This window comes from Herpailurus yagouaroundi, unplaced genomic scaffold (genome assembly GCF_014898765.1).
Source record: "Herpailurus yagouaroundi ecotype Mexico unplaced genomic scaffold, PumYag 28, whole genome shotgun sequence".
Lineage (NCBI taxonomy): Eukaryota > Metazoa > Chordata > Mammalia > Carnivora > Felidae > Herpailurus > Herpailurus yagouaroundi.
The window spans coordinates 105813541-105839007 of record NW_024412376.1 but is presented as its reverse complement, the minus strand read 5'-3'; the positions used below and the strand labels follow the sequence as shown (position 1 = coordinate 105839007).

Below are 25467 nucleotides of genomic sequence, written 5' to 3'. Positions count from 1 at the left end.
CCCCCATGGTCTTCTGTTAAGTTTCTCAGGATCCACATAAGAGTGAAAACATACAGAATCTCTTTCTCTGACTGACTTATTTCACTAGCATAACACTCTCCAGTTCCATCCACGTTGCTACAAAAGGCCATATTTCATTCTTTCTCATTGCCACATAGTATTCCATTGTGTATATAAACCACAATTTCTTTATCCATTCATCAGTTGATGGACATTTAGGCTCTTTCCATGATTTGGCTATTGTTGAAAGTGCTGCTATAAACATTGGGGTACAAGTGCCCTTATGCATCAGCACTCCTGTATCCCTTGGGTAAATTCCTAGCAGTGCTATTGCTGGGTCATAGGGTAGATCTCTTTTTAATCTTTTGAGGAACCTCCACACTGTTTTCCAAAGTGGCTGCACCAGGTTGCATTCCCACCAACAGTGCAAGAGGGTTCCCGTTTCTCCACATCCTCTCCAGCACCTGTAGCCTCCTGATTTGTTCATTATAGCCATTCTGACTGGTGTGAGGTGATATCTCAGTGTGGTGAAGGAGATGGTCTTTGAACCAGGCTGTGAAGGATGGGGCAGGAGGTTTATAAAGGATTGGGGGTTGTGTGGGGGGAGGCATTAGTTGGTAGAAACAGCTTCAAAAAAAGAAAGATTCAGACATTACCGCCTGAGAAGTACTTTGCTGCACCATTTCTGAAACAAAATTCTGTACCCATCGAGATATTTTCTGTTTCAAAATATCCAGAAACATTTTTCTCCCCAGTATAAACCCACAAAACAACTGTATAGAGGCATATCCTCCATAAGCATTCCCTAACCATTTTCCTCCCCTCGAAAGGAAAAACAGAGCTAATTTCTACTCCTTATCCTACAACTAAAACACTTAAAACCCACGTATGTAACATAAAATTTCAGCGAGTTTGATGGGCTTCAGGAGCATAGTAATCCAAACATCTTCTTAATTTTTCTTCCCATGTTCTACAGAAAACAAATGTTTAGGTGAAAACTAAATCATCTTCTGCTATTTATTTCTTATGAGATGGCCTCCTTCTCCCTTGATTGATTGGATGGCTATGAATGTTCCTTTGCTTTCTCCCCAAATACCTCTCAAGCCTGGTAAACTGGGAAATAAAGCTAAAACACAGGTGGTATGGAGAAGTGATGAAATTCTTCTAAATCCCAGCTAAATATGTTATTTGAAACACTTTTTCCAAAGACAAATACAGAACATTATTTACATCCTCTGCAATAGAGTACCATATTTAGATATTAGTTAATTTGGGGACTGTGATGCCAGAGGGGGGGGAACATTTCAAAATCAAAGAGTTTATCTGTGCTGCCTTGCTCCTATAAATTGTGAAAATAGAATATCATCCCCCAGATTGTAACGGAGCCAGGACTGTGCTCCTGACCTTCCTTCTCCTGTTCTCCCACCCAGCACCAGACCTTGCCAGCCTGGAGACCAGGTCCATGGCAAGGTCTGCTCCTTGATTCTTCTTCACACAGCCATCATCTACCCTATTTGTGGAACTAGTTAAAAAAAAAACACAAAACTAGGCTCCACACAATTATTGTTATTATTTTAGGATATTTTATTGGTTTTTTATCTGCATAAATTCGAGAAACCTTACCATTATTATTAAGCTTTAATGAAGGTATTCAGTAGGAATTGGTCTCAATCCAAGCTTTAGAGAACTCTGAGAAATTAAGGAACCCTGTGGAAACTGTCTGCCTCAGTTAAACCCAAAATATGGAGTCTATTTATGGTCCTGAACACATGCTGCTTGTTCCCGCCAGCCAGATGCTAGAGCAGGATTTTACAAGCTTTTGACAAGGATTCCTTTTCAAACATCCATTATCGAGGATTGTTTCTGCCTCTAAAACAAGGCCAGCATAGACATCAACTCTTCCAAGGGGCGCCTGGGTGGCTCAGTTGGTTAAGCATCTGACGTCGGCTCAGGTCATGATCTCACAATTTGTGAGTTCGAGCCCCGCGTCGGGCTCTGTGCTGACAGCTCAGAGCCTGGAGCCTGCTTCGGATTCTGTCACCTTCTCTCTCTCTCTGCCCCTCCCCCACTTGTACTCTGTCTCTCAATCTCTCTCTAAAATAAACATCTAAAAAAAATTAAAGTATCTTAAAAAAATCAATTCTTCTGTTAATAAAAATTGATCACTCTTGGGCCTAAATAACTACAGAAGGCCGCCACCACTTGTAGACTGAGACCTGCTCAGTCAGCAGCCCTGGACCTCTCGTTAGCCAGCTGTGGGCCTCTCTAGAACATGCAGCCTCTTGTTACTTCTCCTTTACCTTCTCTTCATTTGAAAAGTGTAATTACAGAACAGTGGATATTAGTGATGGAGCTGAAGGGCACACCAAATTCTTACCTATTTCCTACTTTCTGTGAAGCTTTAGAAAATTTAACCTTTTTAAAGTGGATGTGCCCTGCAAAGCTGCCAGAGAACATCCAAGTAATTCTGCTTGGGAGATGGAAATTTACACCTGTTCATCGCATAGATTTAAAATACAGCAAAGGCTATAAAAAGAAGCCTTTGGAGAAATAAGATTCCTGGCTGGGAGTTGTTTTTCCAGATGCTGAGTTAGAGGCTTCTCTCCTTCTGCCTGTTTTCTCAAAGACCCTGGTTCCTGATATATAAGATGCTCACCATGTGATGGTGTGACAAACATCATTTAACTACTGAGGAAAGTGCTTAATGCATCCTACCATGTCGGATGTAGGCTTGATTCTGTAGACTGCAGCTTGTAACTCATTTTGGCACCCCTTTAGTAAGCACCCATTCAAGCTTGTGCATAAACAGAATCACCTTTCCACCAAAGGGAAAGTTGCAAATAGCTAATAATAAATGTTTACTATGTATGTACCAGTTGTCGAACTACATGTTTTAGAAGCATAAAAATAATCCTTACATCTGTGCAAAGTAGATACTGTTGTTATCTCTGTATTACAGAAGGTGAGCACATAAAGGATGGGAAATTTGCCCCAGGTGGTGGGAGCAAGGTTTTGACCCCATGTTGTTGGACACCAGATTCTGCAAATCCCTATACCATGCTCCCTCCCTGAATAAAAAAGTTTGGGAAAAGGAGGAGGCTAGCATTAAATATCTATCTGAAAACTTCAGTCAATGAATTGATTTCATTTTAACATCTACTGATTACTGTTATTTACATTTAAAAAAAAATTTTAAGATTTCTCAAGTGGATTTGATTCATTTTAGTAGATACTTGAAACTGGTATTCCAAAATAGATGAATACTATTGTCTTCATATTTTATTGGCTATGAAGATACTAAGTAACTCAAAACCCAAAGCAAGAGTGAGGATCGGGACTCCATAGACTTTAGGTTTGTAATTTTAAGTTTGCTATTCCTAATGAAGAATAAGAACTGGGGTATTTTGAAGTCTGTCATCAAAAATCAGATAACTAATAGACACAAATAGACACTTGTCCAAGTGTCTACAAGAATAACTCGATACCTTGTATTTCTCCCAGAGCCATTGCTTTTTCCTAAATTGCCCTAAGTACTTTATACTTCTTAACAGGTCATAGAAAATAAAGTCTTCTTTGGCAGTGAATGTATGTCCAAATCATAGCAAGTAAATGCAACAGAAATTGAGCCTCCTTGGGCTTGTACTAGGCTGGACTTCTGTCCAAATGGTATTGTCAGCAACAGGAAGTTTAGAGAGTTCTCGCAATGGCCTGTGAGTGGGTCTCACTTCCTTATTTATTTATTTATTTATTTATTTATTTATTTATTTATTTTGGTGTTTTGCTGTCCTATGAAGTCTTTTTTTCCTTCCTGTATCTTACGCATACCCACATAAATATCAACTTAAGCGCTTTATTCTGAGGGCCAACTCATGTGACCACAGAAGTTAAACTCCTACTGAAATTCAAAGGAAATAAGAAAAATGGAAAAATATACCTAATTGTTAGTGGGGAAGGAGCTTACAGGGGAGGTGGAAGCGTTCCCACTTAATTATTGGCAAAGCTGTGCATTCTTGTCAAGAGGGGGTGGAACAGGGAGAGACCTCAGAAGGACCAGAAGGTTTTGTGGAGAGCAGGAATTCCCATTCCCTCTACCAATATTTGAGCAAATAAGAGACACATGGAACGCCTTTCTCTCAAAGCATTGAAATCTCATTGCATCCAGCACAGCCTCTACTCACCTGGAAGATCCCAAGGAAAAATCTGGAGCTTTGAAGAGATGAGGGTTTGAATCCTCCCTCCTCCACTTTAACTGTGGGCAAAATACTTAACCTCTCTGAGCTGCAGTTACCTCCCTGCTCCCTCTTATTATAGGTTAACTTACAGAAGGACTGTCAGGGGCCTGATACAATTCCAGACACATAATTTGAGGAGTGTAAGGTACTTAGCAGAGTGGCACTCAGTAAATGCAATAAGGGATCACTGCTATTAATATTCAGGTGTTTGTTTTCCCTTCAGACCTACTACTGCCTTTGGCTCTTTCCTGTTGCCTTTGAGTACCTCTACTACTGACTGGGCCAAAAAAAAAAAAGATCGGAAAGCAATTAGCCCATTGGAGAGAGTAAATGGTGAAATGAGTTGCTAAAACTAAGTGGAAGATCATATATGGATTTAATTTCTCTGTTTTCTGCCTGTCGCCTGTTATAAATAATTGAAATAATTATATTCAATAAATTTTCAATTTATAATTGAAAATGAAGTGTATTATCAATAGCAATATCATGGTCTTCATCAGGGACCCGTTCACATGGGCCAAATTTTATACTATCGAAAACTCACACAAACCAAACAAATCTCACCTACCACCCTTTTGGGAAACCAATATATACCCTTACTAAAACCAAAAACACAGGTGCCTGGGTGGCTCAGTCATGAAGCATCTGACTTTGGCAGAGGTCACGATCTTATGGTTCGTGAGCTTGAGCCCCACTTCTCTCCACCCCCCACTTCTCTCCCTCTTCCCCTCCTGGGATTCTTTCTCTCTGCCTCTCGCACCCTCTAAGATAGATAGATAGATAGATATAGATAGATAGATAGAAAGAAAGAACCAAAAGAAAATCCCTGAAAAGTTACCAGAGTTACTGATAGTACATGTGGGTGAGATGTTTTTCCTGGAGAGAATATACTTCAACCTGATTACAAGCCAGATACTTACCGTTTTTCTAATAATACATCAGAACATTGGAGATTTTTGCTAAATTCAATAAACTATCCTTTTCTTGTCATCTCCCATATTTCCCTATTGCTGGTTCAAAAGTTTGGCCCTTTGAATTAATTTTCATCGTTCTGTTTCAAGTCCAGTGGTTATTTTGAACCCTGGAGATAACTGCTATCAGACTTCTGCTTAGAAAATGTCCTTGTTAGGAGAGGCACCCGGCGAGACAGACTGAGGTGCAAATCCTGGCTCTGCCACTTGTGACCTTGCGACAGTTAAGTGCTTTGGATCTGTGTCTTCCTCAATGCACCAGGGTTCACAACACTTCCTGGGCATTGAGGATGAGGAGGGGTAGTATGTAACAGTCCTGCATTGGTACCTGACCGTAAGGAGTAGGCATCCAATAAAGGTTCCTTCTCCTTTCTACCTCCACCTTCTTGGTAAATTTCAGTGCCTGTTTTTTTGGGAATAACGCTGTGCCTTTCTTGTGTTTCAAGGATGTGGTTTTGGGGGAAAACAACAGCTTTGGCCCTGTGAAGGATCCGTGTTATTTGGCTGGCCCTGGGTCCAGGTATGTACGTGTATTTATGATGCCCTCTGCCTTAGGAATGCCGCCGGAGTTCAGATTCTGTGTCTCCCTCTCTCTCTCTCTCTCTCTCTCTCAGAAATGAATAAACTTAAAAAATTTTTTAAAAATGTTTCTGTTCTTCTCTCCAAGGAAGGGAAACGTGACATTAAGATGTTTCATAGGACTGTGTGCTGCCTCTGCCATTTGTCTGTACCATAGGGACCTTCTACGTTTTTTATTTACAGATGACTTCCTTTAAGGATGAGACTTCTTCAAAATAGATTTAGAATGTGTACTGTTGAAGCAGTGGTTGACTTCAAGTAAGAGTAGCCTCAGAATAGTTCATGGAGATGCTCCATGCATATCCTATGATGGCTGTCACACATGGGGCCTCTTTGTGTGGCTGTCTTCCAGTCTTGTGCACAAAGGGTCAGGTCTGGTGACTAGAACACTAGAGGAGGAGTGACCATTTCATGAACAGCTTTACAGAGCAAGACAAACTTACAGGAAGCACACAAAATAAAAAGTAAAGCTCCCAAATCATAATTTTTAGGCATTTAGGGATAAAAAAAAAATAGCAGGAAAGTTAAAAATTGTCATCAAAATCATTTCTCCTAAGTAGAAACATATAATGGATACTTGTTTAGACTTTGAATTTTTGAGCTATTCACATGGAGCTTAAGTAGAAATTTCCAAGGAATTTCTCCTGAAGCACGTGCCTGTATGTGGTTTTAAGGCAACATCATAGGGCTATCTACTATAATTTGTAGTATGCATTTACATCTTCCCTCCTACCTTCCATGTTTTTTGAAGCCAGTTTCTTTTTCTTACATTTAATTCAATCCTTGTTTCTCTTTTTTTCTATACTGTATTCACCTTCTCAGTAGCTCAGCCTAACACTGCCACCTTAAAGCAGCCTATGTGGTATCAGGAGGTGGATATTAAGTTACCTTCTTTATGGCCAAGAGCAGACGTCCACGGTTATGTGCTCTTGCTCCCATAGCTGTGCCTAAAGTGAAGAAAATATTCAAGGTGAGGCTGAGAACTTTGGTTAGTTTGGGTGCATTGCTTACAAACTAGAATCAAGGGAAAAGTAACAGTGACCTAACGTACTGCCAAAAGAGAACTGTCTGAAGTCAAAGGCAAAAGTAACTCAACCAAAAAAAAAAAAATCAAATGCCTCAGTTACAAAAAAAATTTGAGGGGCGCCTGGGTGGCTCAGTTGGTTAAGCATCTGACTCTATCTCAGCTGAGGTCTTGATCTCAGGGTCGTGAGTTCAAGCCCCAAGGTGGGCTCTACACTGGGCGTAAAGCCTACTTTTTTTTTTTTTAAGTTTATTTATTTATTTTGAGAGAGAGAGAGAGAGAGACCAGCAGAGGAGGGGCAGAGAGAGGGAGAGAGAATCCCAAGCCTGAGGCGGGGCTCGATCCCACAAACCATAAGATCATGATTTGAGCCAAAACAAAGAGTCAGACACTTAACTAACTGAGCCACCCAGGTATCCCAAGCCTACTTAAAAAACAAACGTGCGCCTGGGTGGCTCAGTTGGTTAAGTGTCCCACTTCAGCTCAAGTCATGATCCCACAGTTCATGAGTTTGAGCCCCGTGTTGGGTTCTGTGCTGACAGCTCAGAGCCTGGAGCCTGCTTTGGATTCTGTGTCTCCCTCTCTGCTCCTCCTCCGCTCATGCTCTCTCAAAAATAAACACTAAAAAAAAATTTTTTAAACAGAACTTGACGAGACATTTCTCCAAAGATGATAAAAAATGCCCAACAAGCAGATGAAAAGGTGCTTCTCATCACTAATGATGAGAGAAACAAATCAAAACCATAATAAGATACCACCTCATACCCATTTGGGTGGCTACTATCAGATATATCGAAAGGGATGTGGAGACGTTGGTCCCCTTGTGCAAACATGACTACTAGGCTCCTGCCACCTCTAATTTATAGCTCAGTAATAAATGTCTTTCCCTCCACCAAAAATAATAGTTGGTGAGATTGCAAAATAGTCTCCATTGCTTTGAGTATGTCAGTTCCTCAAAAAAATTAAAAATCTACCATATCTGAGCATACATCCTTAAGAGTTGAAAGTAGTATCTCAAAGAGATATTTTCACACCCGTGTTCGTAGCATCACTACTCACAATAGCAAAGAGGTGAAGCAGCCCAAATGCCCATCAATAGATACAAATGTGGTATATACATATACTGGGATATTATTTAGTCTTAAAAAGGGAATCTGACACATGCTACAACATGGATGAACCTTGAGGACATTATGCTAAGTGAAACAGGCTGGACACAAAAGGACAAATACTCTGATTCCATTTACATAAGGCATCTATAAACTAATGAAATGCATAGAAACAGAAAGTAGAGGTTTCAGGGCTGGGGGAAGGGAAAAGAGTTGTTGCTTAGGTATCGAGTTTTGGATTTACAGGTAGAGAAAGTTCTGGAAATCTGTTGCACAGCAATATGGATATACTTAACACTACTGGACTGAACATTTAAAAATACAGTCATAGGGGCGCCTGGGTGGCGCAGTCGGTTAAGCGTCCGACTTCAGCCAGGTCACGATCTCGTGGTCCGTGAGTTCGAGCCCCGCGTCGGGCTCTGGGCTGATGGCTTGGAGCCTGGAGCCTGTTTCCGATCCTGTGTCTCCCTCTCTCTCTGCCCCTCCCCCGTTCATGCTCTGTCTCTCTCTGTCCCAAAAATAAGTAAATAAAAAAAAAAAAAAGTTGAAAAAAAATACAGTCATAGGGGTACCTGGGTGGCTCAGTAGGTTAATTAGTGGCCTACTCTTGATCTCAGCTCAGGTCATGATCTCACGGTTCATGAGTTCAAGCTCTTCATCGGGCTCTGTGCTGACAGTGTGGAACCTGCTTGGGATCCTCTCTCTCTCCCTCTCCCTCTGTCCCTTCCTTGTTGGCTTTCTCGCACGTGTGTGCTCTCTCAAAATAAATAAACTTAAAAAAAAATAGAATAGTAAATTTTCTCTGTTTATCACATTTTAAAAAAAGCTATGAAGGAAAAAAAGAAGACTAATTGCTTTCAAACTCCATTCTTGAATGTTAGGATTCCTGGATACCTGTGAACAGATGTTTGCCTCTCACACTCTAGTATGAAAGAGACTCAAACATCTCTTTCACCCTATCTTTTGTTCTTGAAAACATACAAAACAGTCCCCTAGGAGAAGCATTCTCAACTAGACTAAGCATTTAACTCCAATATTACCTTCAAAAATATACAATTGAAGTATGGCTCCTATAGATTCAACATAAACTAAAAATACATGAAAGATTAGAGGTGCCTGGGTGGCTCAGTCGGTTAGGTGTCCAGCTTCTGCTCAGGTTGTGATCTCTCAGTTTGTGAGTTCAAGCCCCACATCAGGCTCTGCACTGTCAGTGCAGATCTTCTGTCTCCATCTTTCTCTATCCCTCCCCTGCTCTCTCAAAAATAAATAAACATTAAAATATATATATATCTCAAAGTTTATTTGGGCTTTAAATAAAGGATAAATATTATATTTTGTGGGTTTTTTTTTTTTTAGTGATGCTTCCCCTTTTAAAAAAGTCTCAAGATACAAATATAATAAAATGAAGGTACCCAGGTTAGTCATTAAACTGATTCCAGTTATTCTGTGTCCTATTAGAGGGTATGGAGTTTGAAAAGAGTTTATATCCTACAGTCTAAACTGCAGTTGGGCAGAGTTGTTCAACAGACACTTACTGAGAGAGTCCTTTTTTTCTTAAGTTCATTTATTTATTTTGAGAGAGAGAGAGCACGTGAGCATGAGTAGGGGAAGCAGAGAGAGGGGAGACAGAGAATCTGAAAGCAGGCTCCACAATGTCAGCACAGAGCCCGATGCAAGGCTTGAACTCATGAACTGTGAGATCATGACCTGAGCTGAAGAGTCAGAAGCTTAAGTGACTGAGCCACCCAGGCACCCCCAAGACAGGACTTTGTACCAGGTACTGAGGATACCAACATGAGTAAGACATGAGAGAAAAGCCCCCCAGCGAATTTCCTGCCTCTGGGTTTTCAGTACCCCCATTTGGGAACCCACCAAGAAGTACAAAGTAGCCAATCTTAGATATTGAGACTTTCCTGGTAAAGATACTCCCTCTGAATGAAAAGGATATCTGAGGGGAAGGGAGGGGCTGCATCCGAGAGAGAGATGGGCCCCTTAGCCATCTGCATTTATAATACAGAAAAAATAACATCCCGAGAAGAGCTAATTTGGTTCTTTGCAGTCTTCTCCTTCCATATGCTGCATTATCCTTGCCTGGCACTTGGATGGTTTTGTGGCAGGCCTGGGCTGGGGTTCTCCTGGGGACTGAGCCACAGCTTCCCTCGGGACTCAGATCTGCAAAATGAGAAGTTCCATCTGCTCTCCAGATTCACTTGCATACGAGTCAAGGAGCGCCAAATGTGGAATTTTCAAATTAGGGTGGTTTGCCGGCGCTTTGTTTTTTCCCCACATTAACTCTTGGGTGGCAGCAGGCAGTGCTACAGATTTCTGTTTTGTTTTCCTTTCTTCCTTTAGAGCATAATGACAAAAGTATTGGAAGTTGTTGGGTTTTTCCTCAGAGCCTAGATAGAGGACAGGTGTTTAACTCACCACGTACCCCATTTGCCCATTGCTATTGCTCTCTTTCTCCAGAGATGATTGCTTATTAGCTCCTTGGGGAGACTCCCCTCCCCCTCCTGACCTTCCATTGTAAAAAGTGAAAACAGGAGGAAACTGAGGGAAAACTGTAAATAAAACCGTCAAGTTCACAGCCCACACAGGTGCTTTCCAAACAGACCTCTCCCATGGGGATCACACTGGGACTACTTTCCCAAAGTAGTCCTGAAAGGGGCAGAAGAAATGTACCGGTTTCCTTTTATACCCCAAAGCCTGCCCCGAAAAGCTGCCTTATGTGGGATGTGTAGAGGGGGTGGGGAGGTCAGTGAGAGAGAGCTAATAAAAGGAAATGCCTTGTGACCCCCATGTCTACCATCTGACATTTCCTGTAGGACTGTATGTCTGGAATCTTTTTTTAATTTTTTTTAACGTTTATTTATTATTGAGAGACAGACACAGCGTGAGCAGGGGAGGGGTAGAGAGAGGGGGAGACACAGAATCCGAAGCAGGCTCCAGGCTCTGAGCTGTCAGCACAGAGCCCGATGCGGGACTTGAACCCACGAACTGTGAGATCATGACCTGAGCTGAAGTCCGTCACCTAACCAACTGAGCCACCCAGGAGCCCCTGGAATCTTTTTTTTGTTTTTTAATGTTTACTATTTATTTCTAAGAGGGAAAAAGGGAGGGAGACACAGAATCTGAGGCACACTGCAGGCTCCAGGCTCTAAGCTGTCAGCACAGACCCTCATGCGGGGCTTGAACCCATGACCCGCAAGATCATGACCTGAGCAGAAGTTGGACACCTAACCAACTGTGCACCAGGCGTCCTTTTTAAACTTGGTTCTTTGTGTGAGCAGCCTGAGGGACAGTGTGTGGCTCCTCTGAGGCCCTCTGAGGCCCTGCTTCCTAAATGCTTTTCCCGTCTGTGTAATGAACTTAGGGTTCAGAGTTTGCCCCTTCTGAGCTGTAACCCTTGTGTTTGTATATCCTGCTCCAGGTCCGTCAGTTGTTCAGAAAGAGGCCACGAAGACATGCTGTTGCTCAAACACCATCCTAGCCTTCGTTGGGGTGGTTCAGGCTGCAAAGCAGTTGGTGACTCCTCTGTACCCAGCGAATGTCCTGGACCCCTGGACCATCAGAGGCAGGCCAGCAGAACAACGCCTTGCCCCAGGCTGTTGCCCACAGGAATGCAAGGGCATCTCACAGACACTAGGGCTGCATCCCTGACCCCGCTCAGCTCAGCTCTGCCTTCCCCCGTTCCCTCCAGCTCCCAGGCTGCGACCGATCAGCTGACTGGAAGGGACTGTCAGACAGGGCAACAGCCTCTTCCTCCATACACCCCAGCAGTGACCCACAGAAGCAATGGTCACAGCCTGGTCCAGCCTGCCAGTCCAAGAGGCCACGAGCCCAACAGCCCGGAGCATGGGCTAGAAGAGGCAACAAGGAAGCGGGTCTCGTTGCCTCAGCGGCCTGCCCCACCTCGGGTGAAGTGGGCCCACACGGTCAGAGAGGACAGCCTCCCTGAAGAATCCTCGTCACCTGATTTTGGAGACCTGAAGCACTACAAAACACAGCAGACTCCTCCAAGCTCAGGCAGCACTCTAGACTCGCCTCTTGGGGCTCCAAGCACTCCAGGGAGGATCTCCCTCCGAATATCTGAGTCGGTCCTGCTGGCCTCCCCGCCACCTCGGGAAGATGATGATGATGAGGTGTTTGTGAAGGACTTGTACCCCAACGCCGCTTCCAGCCCCACATTTGAACTCCCCCCACCCCCACCGCCTCCGCTGAGCCAGGACACCCCAGTGAATAGCTTGGATGACTTTCCTCCACCTCCTCCCCACGCTCTGTATGAGGCAGAGCTGGACAGTGAGGATCACAAGGAGCCCTGTACCAGGTAAGTGAGCAGACTCTGGATAGGACAAGCCCCCAGCTGAGGAACAAAAGGGTGCCCCTCTCCAGTAAGAGTTTTACCCTGAAGGCTCCCCGGATCCTCCTTTCATTGGCCACAGGAGAGCCCTGTTGTGGACATTTTCTACAGAAGCTTAAGTCGCGCGACTGGCAGAATGGTTTCATTTGTTTACCTTGGCAGGCTGTGACCCTAGTACCCCATACTAGCATCGAGAACAGAGGAACAAGAGTAGTGAAAATGGACACCAAAGCCCAAAAGGCATAGTTCACTTCTGTGGACACGATAAGTTCAAAAGGTCTTAAATAGCATCCCTCATTCCTGCTTGAGTTCTGAATCAATTAAGAAATAAGACAAAGGAGGAAGACATATAGAAGACAAAAGTATCGCTCTTGTTACTGATAGAGCTGATACTGGAAAATATGGCTCCTCTCTTGAGTGTAAGCGAGCCTCCTGATGGTGAACGCCAAACAGGTTTACCTGCCTAGTCTCAGGCCATGCTAGATACACACGTGTGTGTGTGTGTGTGTGTGTGTATGGAGGGAGAGAGAGAGAGGTGTAGATTAGCCTAGAGGTAGCCTCACTCTCAAAAGAAAGAGAAGAAGCTGGATTATGGACAGGATATGGTCAGCTTTCTTTCCACAGTCACTCCGTGTCCATTGGAAAGGATAGAGAACAGAGCTAAAGGTCAGTAATGTTGAGGGAAAACCTCTCGGAAGCCAGAAGAATAGAGAAGAAGCATTTCCCAACAAATACTTCCCAGGACAAGCAGTCTCTAAACACCAAGAGAACACGTTGCCTTTGCGATTAACTCCTTCTGTTCACCTGGACCTTTCAGAAAGCTCTAGAATCTCACAGCAACATTCACCAAAACTGAATTCCTACTAGATCCCTTAAAAAGTTACACACTCCCATGTGACCAACTGCTGGGGTGAGGAGAAAGCCCTCAGGACCTTGCAATTTGTGGGGAGTGATAACCTCAGGGCATGACTACCTTGCCCCCACCCCACCACTCCTCATGTGGGAAGCCACAGCCCTGATGTGGAAAACTTCTCCTTCAGTCTTCCTACCCTTCTGTTGACTCCTCTCTTACCCTCTCTTTTTTAATATCCCTAGCAGCTCCAGCAAATTTGCCAAGGTGACGGTTGCCAAGGAAAGGCCCATGCCTGGTACAGTCCATTTGGTTGGCAGTCAGATAGCAGCTTCCAGATCGCAAACTTCTATCAAGGGTTCAGAAGCCAACGAGACCAACCCACCCTCCACCATGGGCGCTCTGCCCCAACTTGCTGGGGCTCTTGGCAAGCAGCCAGGCCCCGGGCAGCCATCTCCCATCCACAACCCAGTCAGTGGGACTCAGAGTTTAGAAAAGAATGTTAGTTCTGGTCCTCAGAAGACCTCAGAAGACATCAGAACAGAGGTTCTGGCAAAGGAAATTGTCCACCAAGACAAATCTCTGGCAGACATTTTGGATCCAGACTCCAGAATGAAGACAACTATGGACCTGATGGAAGGTTTGTTTCCCCGAGATGTAAACTTGTTGAAGGAGAACAGCATAAAGAGAAAGGCCATGCAAAGAACTGTCAACTGTGCAGGATATGAAAGCAAGAGGTAAGTCCCTGGTAATGCCCTCAAAGAGACTTATATTTAACCTCCTTCCATGGGGGTGGTAATAGGTCTAGGACAACTTGTATGACATTTTCCTGCTTCCAAAGATTCTGACCCAAGAATGACACGCCATCTCAGCCTTAGCAGAATGGCTCTGAGGAGTAGAAAGTGGGGCAGACTGACCTTGAGTTACTAGGCACCTGCCCAACAGCAAAAATAGTAATAGTGGTGACAGTTGCCATTAAAACCATTAATATTGTTGATGTCTTTGTGTTAGCCCTTGTAGTAATTTTTTATATAAACATTATCTCACTGAATCTTCACAAGAACCTCCTGAGGTTGCGACCAATCTTACCTCCCTTTTACAAGTGAGGTCACTGAAACACAGAGAAATTAAGACTGCCCAACCAAAGCCCCAGAACATGTGAGTGATGGCGTCTGGATTTGAGCTTGGCCCGGTGACTGTGCCTGGTGACTGTGCCTGCTCTCATAATGATTTCACAGTGCCCCTAACTCAATAGGCAACAGAGTCACCTTTGCAGACAGCACCACAGGGGTCAGTGCTGAGTGGCAGGGAGAAGTGGTGAGCAGAGCAGAGGCCTCCTCAAGGTGGAGGTGAGCACAGACTTCTAAGAAGGAAGAGAGCCCAGGGCGCCTGGGTGGTTCAGTTGGTTAAGCATCTGACTTTGGCTCAGGCTGTGATCTCACGGTTTGTGAGTTTGAGCCCCCCATTAGGTGAGCTCAAGCCCCATTTTGGGTGAGCCCTGCTTCTTTCTCTACCCCTTTCTCTCCCCACCTCCCCCTCTCTACCCCTTGCTCACTTGCACCCTATCTCTCTCAGAAAAAAAAAAGAAGCAAGCCCAGACAAATGGATTTACTACACTGACATTCGCCCTTTTCAAGAGTTAGGTGGATGTTGTGTAACCCTAAAAATCAAGAGAGATCTGAATGTGGATGCAGTCTCACAGTGTTGTTCAGCCAGCGAGCCTCTGCTCCTGAAGCTCCCTGATGGCATGTGTTTACAGTCGTGCAGTGCGTCCTAGCCCCCAGCCGCAGGGGTGAAAGGACCCTGAGCAATCTGTATTTTTCATTCTTTTGATTTCTCCTGGGTGATCGCATATTTTCTTGCATGTTTGATTTCCTTAAAGGACTACTATGGGAAGGGTTCAGAGTGGTTTTTGTTTTCTTTTTAATTTTCATTGAAAACTATGTGGATTGATGGATTGGTACTCCACAGTTAGTGGCTTCTAGACTAAATAAAAACAGAGCTTTTTGTCTAAATTTGGGCTTGCCTTTAGAAATTTCCAACTGATCCTAACTAAATTACCAACAGGAATACTATGTTTTGATTTGGGGGAGGGGGAGAGAGGAAAGAGCGATGGAGTCCTTACAAGCTCTTTGATAGGTTGTTGGAGACTCTCCTAATACAAGGCCTGAACTGTCACCTTGTCCGTCCCCTTCTTCAGATTTGGCAGACAGAGACTTACTGAGGTGAAGTGACTTATCCAGGGTCAGGTGGTTAGCACACATTTACTGAGTACCCACAACGCGCAAGACAATCAATCCACTGGGTTCCACGAAGGACCCAAAGATGGGTTTCTCTGGGTGTGTCAGTTCCCCGTGGGTAGGTGTCATAGATCAGTTAGGGGCTTCCATTCATTCTGTTCTCTGACCACTTGCTGTAAAAAGGCCAAGGCAACTTACAAATACATCCTTAGCAAAGTATTTCCTAGCATTATCACTGAGAACATTTGTTCTCTCCATTTAGAAATGGAATAGTCATGTAGCTTTTGCAGCACGGAGACCTGGAGGAATTTCAAAAGGCTGGCATGCGCCATCTTCTGGTGAAAACAAGCAATGTCCTATTGTGCATGAGACTAGCCATTGTGAGGTTTAGTCAGTCAAAAGCCTGAGAAGCATTTGTAATGCTATGAATATATGGGGGGGGGGGAGCAGATCAGAAGACTTTTTTCCTATTTTTTCAATTAACTGAATTAAATGTAACTATATTGCTTAGAAGAATAGTCCTATCAAACAGGAAATGAGTAAAAATGACTTCTTCTGTGGCTCTTTACTCCAAAGTAAAATGATGGCCTAGATGTTAAAAATAAAGTCACAAGATTGAAATACCTCTCCAAGAGAATCTCTCACCTACTTCCATAGAGTCATTTATTCAGTTAGTAGGCTCTGACCTGTACTCTGAAAGACAGCTTGGTGATAGTCAAGCAGAGAACACTAGACATCAGGTTTCTCAATTCCTAGTTTGTTCCCCGGCCTCGAAACCCCTGCTGTGTACCTAAGGAGTAGACTTCACATCTCTTGGCCATTGACCAGAAAGCTGTTGATTTCTTAGGCTTATCTGGGCTGTCATGCTTATATGAGAAGGAAACATGGCCAAGTGTCCATGCAACAATCATAGTAGGCATCAGAAAGATGACGGGTAACCCTGGAAGAGTAGGAAATAACCCACAACTGGAGATGGTGCAGCACCTTCAAAATACCCTCACACTCAGGGACTCATACTTTTTATATATAATTTATTGTCAAATTGGCTTCCATACAACACCCAGTGCTCATCCCAGCAGGTGCCCTCCTCAATGCCCATCACCCACTTCCCCTCCCCCACCCCCCATCAACCCTCAGTTTGTTCTCAGTATTTAAGAGTCTCTTATGGTTTGGCTCCCTCCCTCTCTGTCACTTTTTTCCCCCTTCCCCTCCCCCCTGGTCTTCTGTTGAGTTTCTCAGGATCCACATATGAGTGAAAACATACGGTATCTGTCTTTCTCTGACTGACTTATTTCACTTAGCATAACACTCTCCAGTTCATCCATGTTGTCACAAATGGCCAGATTTCATTCTTTCTCATTGCCAAGTAGTATTCCATTGTATATAGAAACCACATCTTCTTTATCCATTCATCAGTTGATGGACATTTAGGCTCTTTCCATAATTTGGCTATTGTTGAGAGTGCTGCTATAAACATTGGGGTACAAGTGCCCCCGTGCATCAGCACTCCTGTATCTCAGGAACTCATATTTATCACAAAAGGAGAAACACGTAGGGAGGTCAAATGACTTATCCAGAGTCATCTAGCAAATCCACAGGCCTGATGTCCAGTCTCCTTCCCAGCACTCCCTTTGGTGTTTTCCAGCCCAGGTCTGCCTGGCTTCCAAGAGCCCTATACATAGTAATCACTCTTTGGTAAGTATTTGTTCATCCTAATTTCTGGGAAGGGAATGAATAGCATTTTTTACACCTTTCTGAATGCACAGACATGTGGTAAAGTGAAGCTTCTGGAATGTGCTGTGTACTTTTTTGTTCTTTATGCCTCAGGAGTGAAGACAAGGAGGCAGTGGGCATGCTGGTGAACTGTCCTGCCTACTACAGTGTGTCTGCTCCCAAGGCTGAGCTTCTGAACAAGATCAAGGATATGCCAGAGGAGGTGAATGAGGAAGAGGAGCAGGTGGATGTCAATGAAAAGAAGGTAAAGGAAGAATTGAGGCCTGTGTTCTGCTCTCTCCAGAAAGAGAGTCAAGGTCTGAGCAAGGATACTGGCTCCTTAGGGCAGGAGAGGAAGAAAGGTCTGTCACATCACCAACCTTGCCCATACGGTCCTTGGACTCCTGACTCACATGGCACTTTGAGTGACTTCCTCATAGCTTTCCTGTCATTTTCATCTTTACAGATGACAAAAGTGAAAGTCATTACAGGGAATAAGTTACTTCCTAAAAGTCTCATAGCTGAGACTAAAACCCAGGTGCCCTACCTTCACTTAGTCCAGCACAGAGACCCCAGCTCTCTTCTCTGAGCTGACCAGCCAATGCCCGCAGTCTGTAATTTTCCTTTCATGTTTCATGGCCAAAAGGGAAACCAGAAAATAGAGAAACTTTAAGGAAAAAGACCGATTGTCCAAAGACACTTCTGAGAGGTGGTAATGTTAATCTTTATGTTCCCCCAACTCTGTCTGCAGCACCCCAGTGAATAGCTTGGAAGCACAGCACTGAAATGTAGTTAGCATTTGATACTCCTACAGAAATTTTACATGTAAGACATTTTAAAAATGACACCATGATGCTGCTGCTGTCTTCCCACATACCCTGAAGATCTAAGCCCAGCTGTGCCTGCCGGGGAGAAAGTTCTTGCCATTCCGCCTTCCCTACAGCCCCGGAAGGGCCACCTGCCACTGAGTTTTCAGCTCTCCATACAAGCCAGGCCCGTACACTGAAAAAGGACTCTGTTCAAACGCTTGTCTCTTGCTGAGCCTGGAGTGTAAGTGGTTCTCAGTGGTACCAATCCCAGGAGAAGCCTTCTTAGGTGATTCTGTTTCATTTACTCCATCTGTCCCAGGCTCTCTTGTTTGTGTGTGGAACGAGACCACAGGACATAGACCCTCGAGCAGGGAGTAACGGGGCAGGAGGATTTGGGGATTTTAGAAGCACCTCTGTCAGGGGTGTTCTTCTCCCTCCCACGGCTCCTGGCTCCGTGGACGCACAAGCGCACGGCTGGCACTGTAGTACTGAGCTCTCCCAGCCCGAGGTTTTCCCATTTAAACACCTGCTTCATGGCCCCCCTACTTCCGGCATATCCCTACTTCAAATGCCGCCGAATGCCCCCATTGAACGGGTCCTCCGATGAGGGAAAAAAACCACGTGCTCTAGTCTCTCTACTTATCCCAAAGAGGGAGCTATATAAACACCATTACAGGTACCAAGTTGCCATGGCGCCTTTCACTGAATATTTTACACTTTTTTGTTTCATTTTTTTGCATGTAGAGATACCTTATTTTATAGTAGCAGTGTGACAAATTACTCATTGCTTTTTTTAAAAAAATGCTTTCCCATCAGTTTATTATCAGCCTCTCACTCTGATGATTATATGGCAAAAGTATTTTTAGATTGAGAGTATAAAGGCACAGAGGATTAATCCTCACAGGAAATAACATTAGGTACAATGTGCTGAGCACTTCTTACCTTGTTAAGTGTGGGCTGTGTTTTTCATACTGCTATATTCTCTTTATTTCCACAAAACTGCTCTGATACCTATACTGCCACATTTTACACCGAAGTAATCAGAATGAGTCAGAAGGAGTCAGGGCAAGAGAAGAACATCAGGCATTCAAGACAAAGGGACTGGCCTGGGTAAAGACCCAGAGATGTGGAAAAACACAGGGAGTGTCCGTACTGAAGAAGGGTATCGCCAGCAGTTTGATACTTTGGAATGCCAAACAAAAAGGCTCATGCCTCAGTTAGAAATGACCAAATTTAGAGGATCACACAGGAAGGCAATGGATCCCAGAAGATAAGGCTGGGAGGCTCCACAGGGGCCAGAAGGTCATGGAGGTCACATAGGGCTTTGTTTGAAATCCTGAAGAGTTCAGATCTTACTGCATGGCACTAGAGAATCCTATGAGATGTTTTTAATGAACTGCAAGCTTATCCATGCGTAATAGAATTTTCATTAGCGTCATTTGTGTTTATATTCCTGACTTAAAACAGAAAATATGGAGCGCCTGGGTAGCTCAGTCAGTTACTCATCCAACTTCGGCTCAGGTCATGGTCTCACGGTCCATGAGTTCGAGCCCTGTGTCAGGCTCTGTGCTGACAGCCCAGAGCCTGGAGCCTGCTTCAGATTCTGTGTCTCCCTCTGTCTCTTGCCCTCCCCACTCATGTGCTCGCTCTCTCTCTCTCAAAAATAAACATTAAAAAAATTTAAAAACAAAATATAAAGGGGCGCCTGGGTGGTGCAGTTAAGCGTCCGACTCTTGATCTTGGCTCTGGTCATGATCTCGTGGTTTGGGAGTTTGAGCCCCACATCCGGCTCTCTGCTGATGGTGTGCAGCCTTCTTGAGATTCTGTCTCTCCTTCTCTTTTGCCCCTCCCCAGCTTGTGTGCTCTCTCTCAAAATAAATAAACTTAAAATTTTTTTTTTTAAGAAACAGAAAATATGGAGAGGGGCAGAGAGAGGGAGAGACTCCCAAGCAGACTCTGTGCTGTCAGCACACTGCCTGACTTGGGGCCCGAACTCATGAACCGTGAGATCACGACCTGAGCTGAAATCAGGAGTTGGACGTTTAACTGAGTGAGCCATCCAGGTACCCCAAAAATATGTGAGTTTTAAATGATGTTGTAGAAGGCATCTATTAATATTTGCAGCATAGAGTTGAAAATGCAGTTCCCTTCCTGATATACAGCAAGCTTTTCTAAGGGTGATTTTAAAAAATTATGCTTCATCAAGATTGTTCCAAGGCAGAGACTAGCCTCCCACCAACCTTCCCAAAGAAATAACTTATTACCTGATATTTAAAGTTACTAGTAACCTAAGATACATCGCTAGTCATGAAATTCACTAAGACTCCATGGAAACCAGAGTCCCAATTAATAAATATTTTTAAAAATTGAAATCAGCCTTTTAAACCAATTCTACTTTATATATTTTCTATGTATACATCATAGATGGTGAATTATAATGTTCCAAGTAAACAGAAGTTTGAAACACTTTCATTGTCTGAACTATCTGAACAAAAAATCTAAAGACAGTCTAATAATTAGAGCTTTAAGTTCTTTGCCTAACCCAGCTATGTCTATTAGGCAAAAATCTGCTTCAACAGGTCCCATGACTCTTTATTCTGAAGGCCAAAGGGCTTTGGCTTAGAGACTTAGTGGAATATTTCAGAAGGCAAAAAGAATCTGTTGTTCTGCAGAATTGGCTTTCCCCAGGAGATCATTAGTGACCCAGATGGTTCTCAGCTGCCCATTTTTGTTGCTCTTCCTTCATTCCTCAAGTTCCAGATTTCTCTGTGGTCTTTCTTCCTTTCAGCCTGAAAAACCTCAGTCTTCCTTCCTTCCTTCCATTTCCTTTAAAATAGGTCTACTGGTGACGGTTTCTCTTAGTTTTCCTTCATCTAAGAATGTCATTATTCTGCTGTCATGCCTGAAGGATATTCTCACTGGATATGGAATTGGGGGTTGACTGTTCTTTTTCTTTTAGCACTTTAAAGTTGTCATTCCGCCTTCTCGCTCCCATGGTTTCTGACAAAAACTGCACAGTCATTTAAATATTGATTCTCCTGTATGCAATGTGTTGTTTTTCTCTGGCTGCTTTCAATTTTTTTTTTTTTCTTGGTCTTCAATTTTCACCAGCTTGATTATGACGTGCATGAGCCTGATTTTCTTTGGTGATTCCTATTTGGCATTTACTGACTTCTTGATTCTGTACATTTAGGTCTTTCACCAAATTCAGGGAAGTTCTCAGCCATAATGTCTTCAAATATTTTTTATGCACTAATCTTTCTTCTGCTTTTGAGACTCGAGTACCACAAATATTAGACCTTTTGATGTTGCCTCACAAGTGTCTGAAGCCCTAGTTCATTTTTAAGAATCTGTTTTCTGTCAGTTCTTCAGATTGGATAATTTCTGTAGGACTGTCTTCATTCCACCAGTAATTCTCTTAATTTCAAATATAGTTTTGAGTTCCAAAATTTCCATTGACTCAGTTTTTTGTAGTGTCTGTTTCTTTGCCAAAGACTTCTGTGTTCAAGAGTGTTTACTTTTACCATGGAGGAAGGTTATAAAAGTTATTTTAAAGGCTTTGGAAATCCCAGCACTGGGGTTTCCTCAGGATTGTCTTCCCCTGGGAATTGCTCATGTTTTACTGTTTTGTTTTGTTTTTTTTTTTAATATTGGGTAATTTTGTGTTGTATTCTGAACATTTTGAGTATTACGTTTTGAGCCTCTGGGTTCTGTTAAAATCCTCTACAGAATGTAGATTTTTTTGTTTTCATTTTAGCAAGGAATCTATTCAGCTTGACTACAAGTTCTTTTTGTATTTAAAGTTTATTTATTTTGAGGAAGAGAGAGAGCAGGGGAGGGGCAGAGAGAGAGGGAGAGAGAGAATCCCAAGCAGGCTCTATACTGTCAGCACTGAGCCAGATGCAGAACTTGATATCACACACTGTGAGATCACAACCTGAGCCGAAATTAAGAGTCAGACGCTTGACTGAGCCACCCAGGTGCCCCTTGACTATAAGTTCTGTCCCACCTTCAGGTGCCAATTCCAACATCATTTCGGTTTTCAGAGCCTTTGCTGTGTTGCACAGATCCTTCCCAAACATGCACCATTCAGAGGTTAGTCTGGGACTTGGTTAGTGCTTCTATCATAGTTCAGTTCTCAGAGTCTTTGTTGTGCTGCTTTGGGTCTACTTGAGCGTGAGCCTAGGACTTCTGTCAATTCATACACAGAATTAGGGGATCTTCTTTCTGGCTGTACCGTGCAGTATCCCCCCCCCCCCAACACTGTCTGGCTCCCAGCCACCCCTCTTCCTGGGCCTCTGGCTAGAAAGACCAGTTCTCATGACTATAGCAGCCTGGGCTGCTATGCTGTTCTGCATGGCTGGGACCTCCCTCAATAAAAGAGAAAGAAAAAAGAGTGGGAATTCCCCTCACACCGTTTGGACCACTTCCTCTGACCATAAAGAAGACTTGTTGTTTTTGTTTTTGCTTCTCTCTCTCGGGGTTTTCAGTGCCTGTGCCCCCACTGCGAGTGCAGCTCAGGGAGTAGAGCTACTCTTGGGAGCCAGGGCTAGGGGAAGAAAACAAGGAGGGTTAAAAACAGGATTTTCCCCACACGTTTTAGCTCGAGGAGGCCCCTTTTTTTGGTCCTTTGTTCGAAAGGCAGGACTTTTCTCAGAGTTTTGCTGCCACTCTCTGCGTGCACTTCAGAGCTAGAACATAGAAGGGGGAGGCAGGCAACTAACCCCCATTCCAGGTCATACTTCACATTTGGCTCCCCGTCCCGACACGCTGCCATCCTTCACTTTACAGAGTCCCCTTCAGAGTCCAGGGATGTTAGTTGTGGTAAGTGGGGCCGGAGGCGGTAGGGGGCGTATACCATGTTGGCTAACGCCAGGAGTCCCTCATCCTTCCTCCACCCTGGGGTTTACCATCAGGGAGAGAGCTGACAGGCATTTTAGAAAAGTCTCTCTGGCAGCTGTGGAGGCAGAGGCGGCAGTTGGGAGGGTGTTACAGGGAAAGTGACGGTACCTGTGTAAAGGCAGTGCAGTAGGGGCTGTGAGAAACAGGTGGATTTTAAAAAAAGGTGGGGGGGAAGCAGAGTGGACAGAACGTGGGGACAGATTAGATGTGGAGCATGGTAGAGAGGCAAGGGTCAAGGATGACTCTCGAGCTCCTGGCCTTACATGGCTGTCATAACTGAAATAGGGAAACAGGTCATTTAGGGAGGGAGGATGATGGGCTTAGTTGAATTAAAAAAATTTTTTTTTAAATGTTTTATTTATTTTTGAAGGAGAGAGAGAGCATGAGGGGGGAAGGGCAGAGCAAGAGGGAGACACAGAATCTGAAGCTGGCTCCCAGGCTCTAAGCTGTCAGCACAGAGCCCAATGCAGGGCTCAAGCTCAAAAGCCATGAGATCGTGACCTGGGCCAAATTCGACACTTAACTGACTGAGCCACCCAGGCGCCCCTGGGCTTAGCTGAATTTAAAGAAATTTAATACTGTTTCTTGTCAGAGAGTCCTGATACCCAGAACCAAGAGACCGTACTAAGTAAATAGGACAGCGTTCTGATCACAAGCCTTCCTGAGAGGAAGTGAATGGTAAAGAGCCACTCTTGCCAGAGAATGTGCCAGAAAATATTTGAAATGGTAGCTGAGTCCCCAAGACCTGTTTTCGTTGAGGTCCCACAACATGGGATGGAGGTTTGATCCCATTTCTGTCACTGGGACAAAAATCACCCCTGACTTTTCTCCTGGATGAAGTTCAGCTGTGAAAACAACCATGTACTACTGCCTAGATCCTCCCATTTAAAACCAAAGAAAGAAACAACAAAGCCTGTGGTTGAAGTGTCTTTATCTTCATCATTTTTACTAGCAGGAGCCTGAACTCCACTCTGCCCCTGAATTCCAGCCATGCAGCTAGGAGTCCTGAATTACTCTTCTTTGAGATGAAGATGATCCATCAGCACAGGCCAGCCATGTTATTAGCAACGTGATTGGGAACATGGTCAGCACAGATCCCTGAGCAGAAGGCAAGGTGGCATGGTCACGTGGGGGAGACGTTGAGTATTCCTCTAGAGGTGCGCCCTAAAATGAGTGTTCCCCAGACTATTGCTGAATCTTAATGATAGCACAAGTAGCAATAACTTGAATGTGTATAATACTTTTATATTTCCCAGAATGCTCGCACAAGCTTTATTATAGTTGAGCCTCAGAACATTCCAATGAGCTATTTTAACATAGTGACTAAAACCCTGATCCCTGAAGCCAGACGACCTGGCTCTCACAAGTGAAATAACTTCTAGCCACCTCACTTTGTGCAGCAGTAAAACCGGGATAATAATATACTACCTGTCTCATCAGGTTATTGGGAGTAGTAATTGAATAGTAAAATATTTAAGTGGTTCCCGGCACAGAGAAAGAGCTTAATATTCAAACATTATTAGTTTTAGGCAGATATTATTATCCCCTGGCTATGAGTGAGAAAATGGAGGCACCAAAGGTCAAGTGGTTTGATGGGGGGGTGAGTTTTCTGTCAGAGCCTAGGTTCCTGACTCCTGGAGGCAGTGAGGAGGCCGGAAGGGGCCCAGCAGGGTTGCTGCAAGCAAATGGTGAGGTGGGAGGGGGAGGGTCTGTTAAACTATATTTAGAGGGAAAAAAAAAAACCCTATAAATTGCATCGCACACAGGGTGACGTAACAGTTCGCACCAGATGAGAAGTGAAAAAATGTGAATGACTTTGCAAATTAAGTAGCTCCTGAGAGACTAGTATGTCATTGAAACCAAACCCCTCAAAAGACCTGTTGTCCCTCCCACAGTGAATTCTGCAGCTAGAAGTTGGTAGGGTTTGGTTTTTTGTTTTTGTTTTTTGGTTTTTTTTTTGAAGAGGTCTGCCTGGCAGAGAAACGGTTGTTTGGTATAGCCAACTTTCCCTTGTTGCCTTCAGTTACTCACATCCCTTTTAACTGCAGTCTTAAATCCACATTTCCATCACTTAAATGTAGAAGCATTTTAAAAAATCAAATACCATTCAAATATGTACCATTTGGGCCAGGAGTGACGGGTGAGACTGCTCAGTAACTTCTATATCACAGCAAGGCCATACGTGCTAACACATCACCTTATGGCCCGGCAAATAGCTTTCAGAAACCAGAGTGCCACGAAATGTGCCCTGGTTCTTCCCACCAAATCCTCCCTGCGTCGCTCCTGGACATTTCCGTCTCCTCCTATTCTTCCTTCTACCCTGAAGCCCACAGTACACATCAGCTCCTGCACAGAGAGGCTGTGGTTCTGCCCGGCGTCTGCGTCTTTGAAAACCCAAACAGGCTGTGCAGAGGACAGACTGAGAGGATTAGGCTGCCGAGCCTGATCTCCCATTGCTGTTCCGCTGTGTCACTTCTTTGCCCGCTGCCCGCCCACTGGACCGGGCCTGCCTGGGGGCTGCCCTTTCGGCACTACTGACCGGCATAGGAGCCGCCAGCTGAGTCCAGAAGAAACTCCGCCCAACACGTGAGGACGGACGTATCCTTCCCGGTCTCTGCTCGTTCACACATTCAGAGTCTCCTGTCCCTTCAAATACCAGCTTCTGAGGCCATGATGAG

General features: G+C 44.1%; 1 protein-coding gene across 7 annotated transcripts in view; it reads left to right on the top strand.

The window, feature by feature from the left end:
* SHROOM3 (shroom family member 3) overlaps window positions 1-25467 on the top strand; it is a 329233-nt gene that overhangs the window by 294302 nt on the left and 9464 nt on the right. For 6 of the 7 annotated variants that reach the window (XM_040480676.1, XM_040480711.1, XM_040480720.1 and 3 more), the window contains 4 exons: window positions 5650-5723; window positions 11346-12242; window positions 13371-13862; window positions 17193-17343. In XM_040480676.1, the coding sequence (XP_040336610.1) occupies window positions 5650-5723; window positions 11346-12242; window positions 13371-13862; window positions 17193-17343 (1614 nt within the window). The remainder of the gene's footprint in view (window positions 1-5649; window positions 5724-11345; window positions 12243-13370; window positions 13863-17192; window positions 17344-25467) is intronic. The other variant, XM_040480686.1, reaches the window with a different exon arrangement.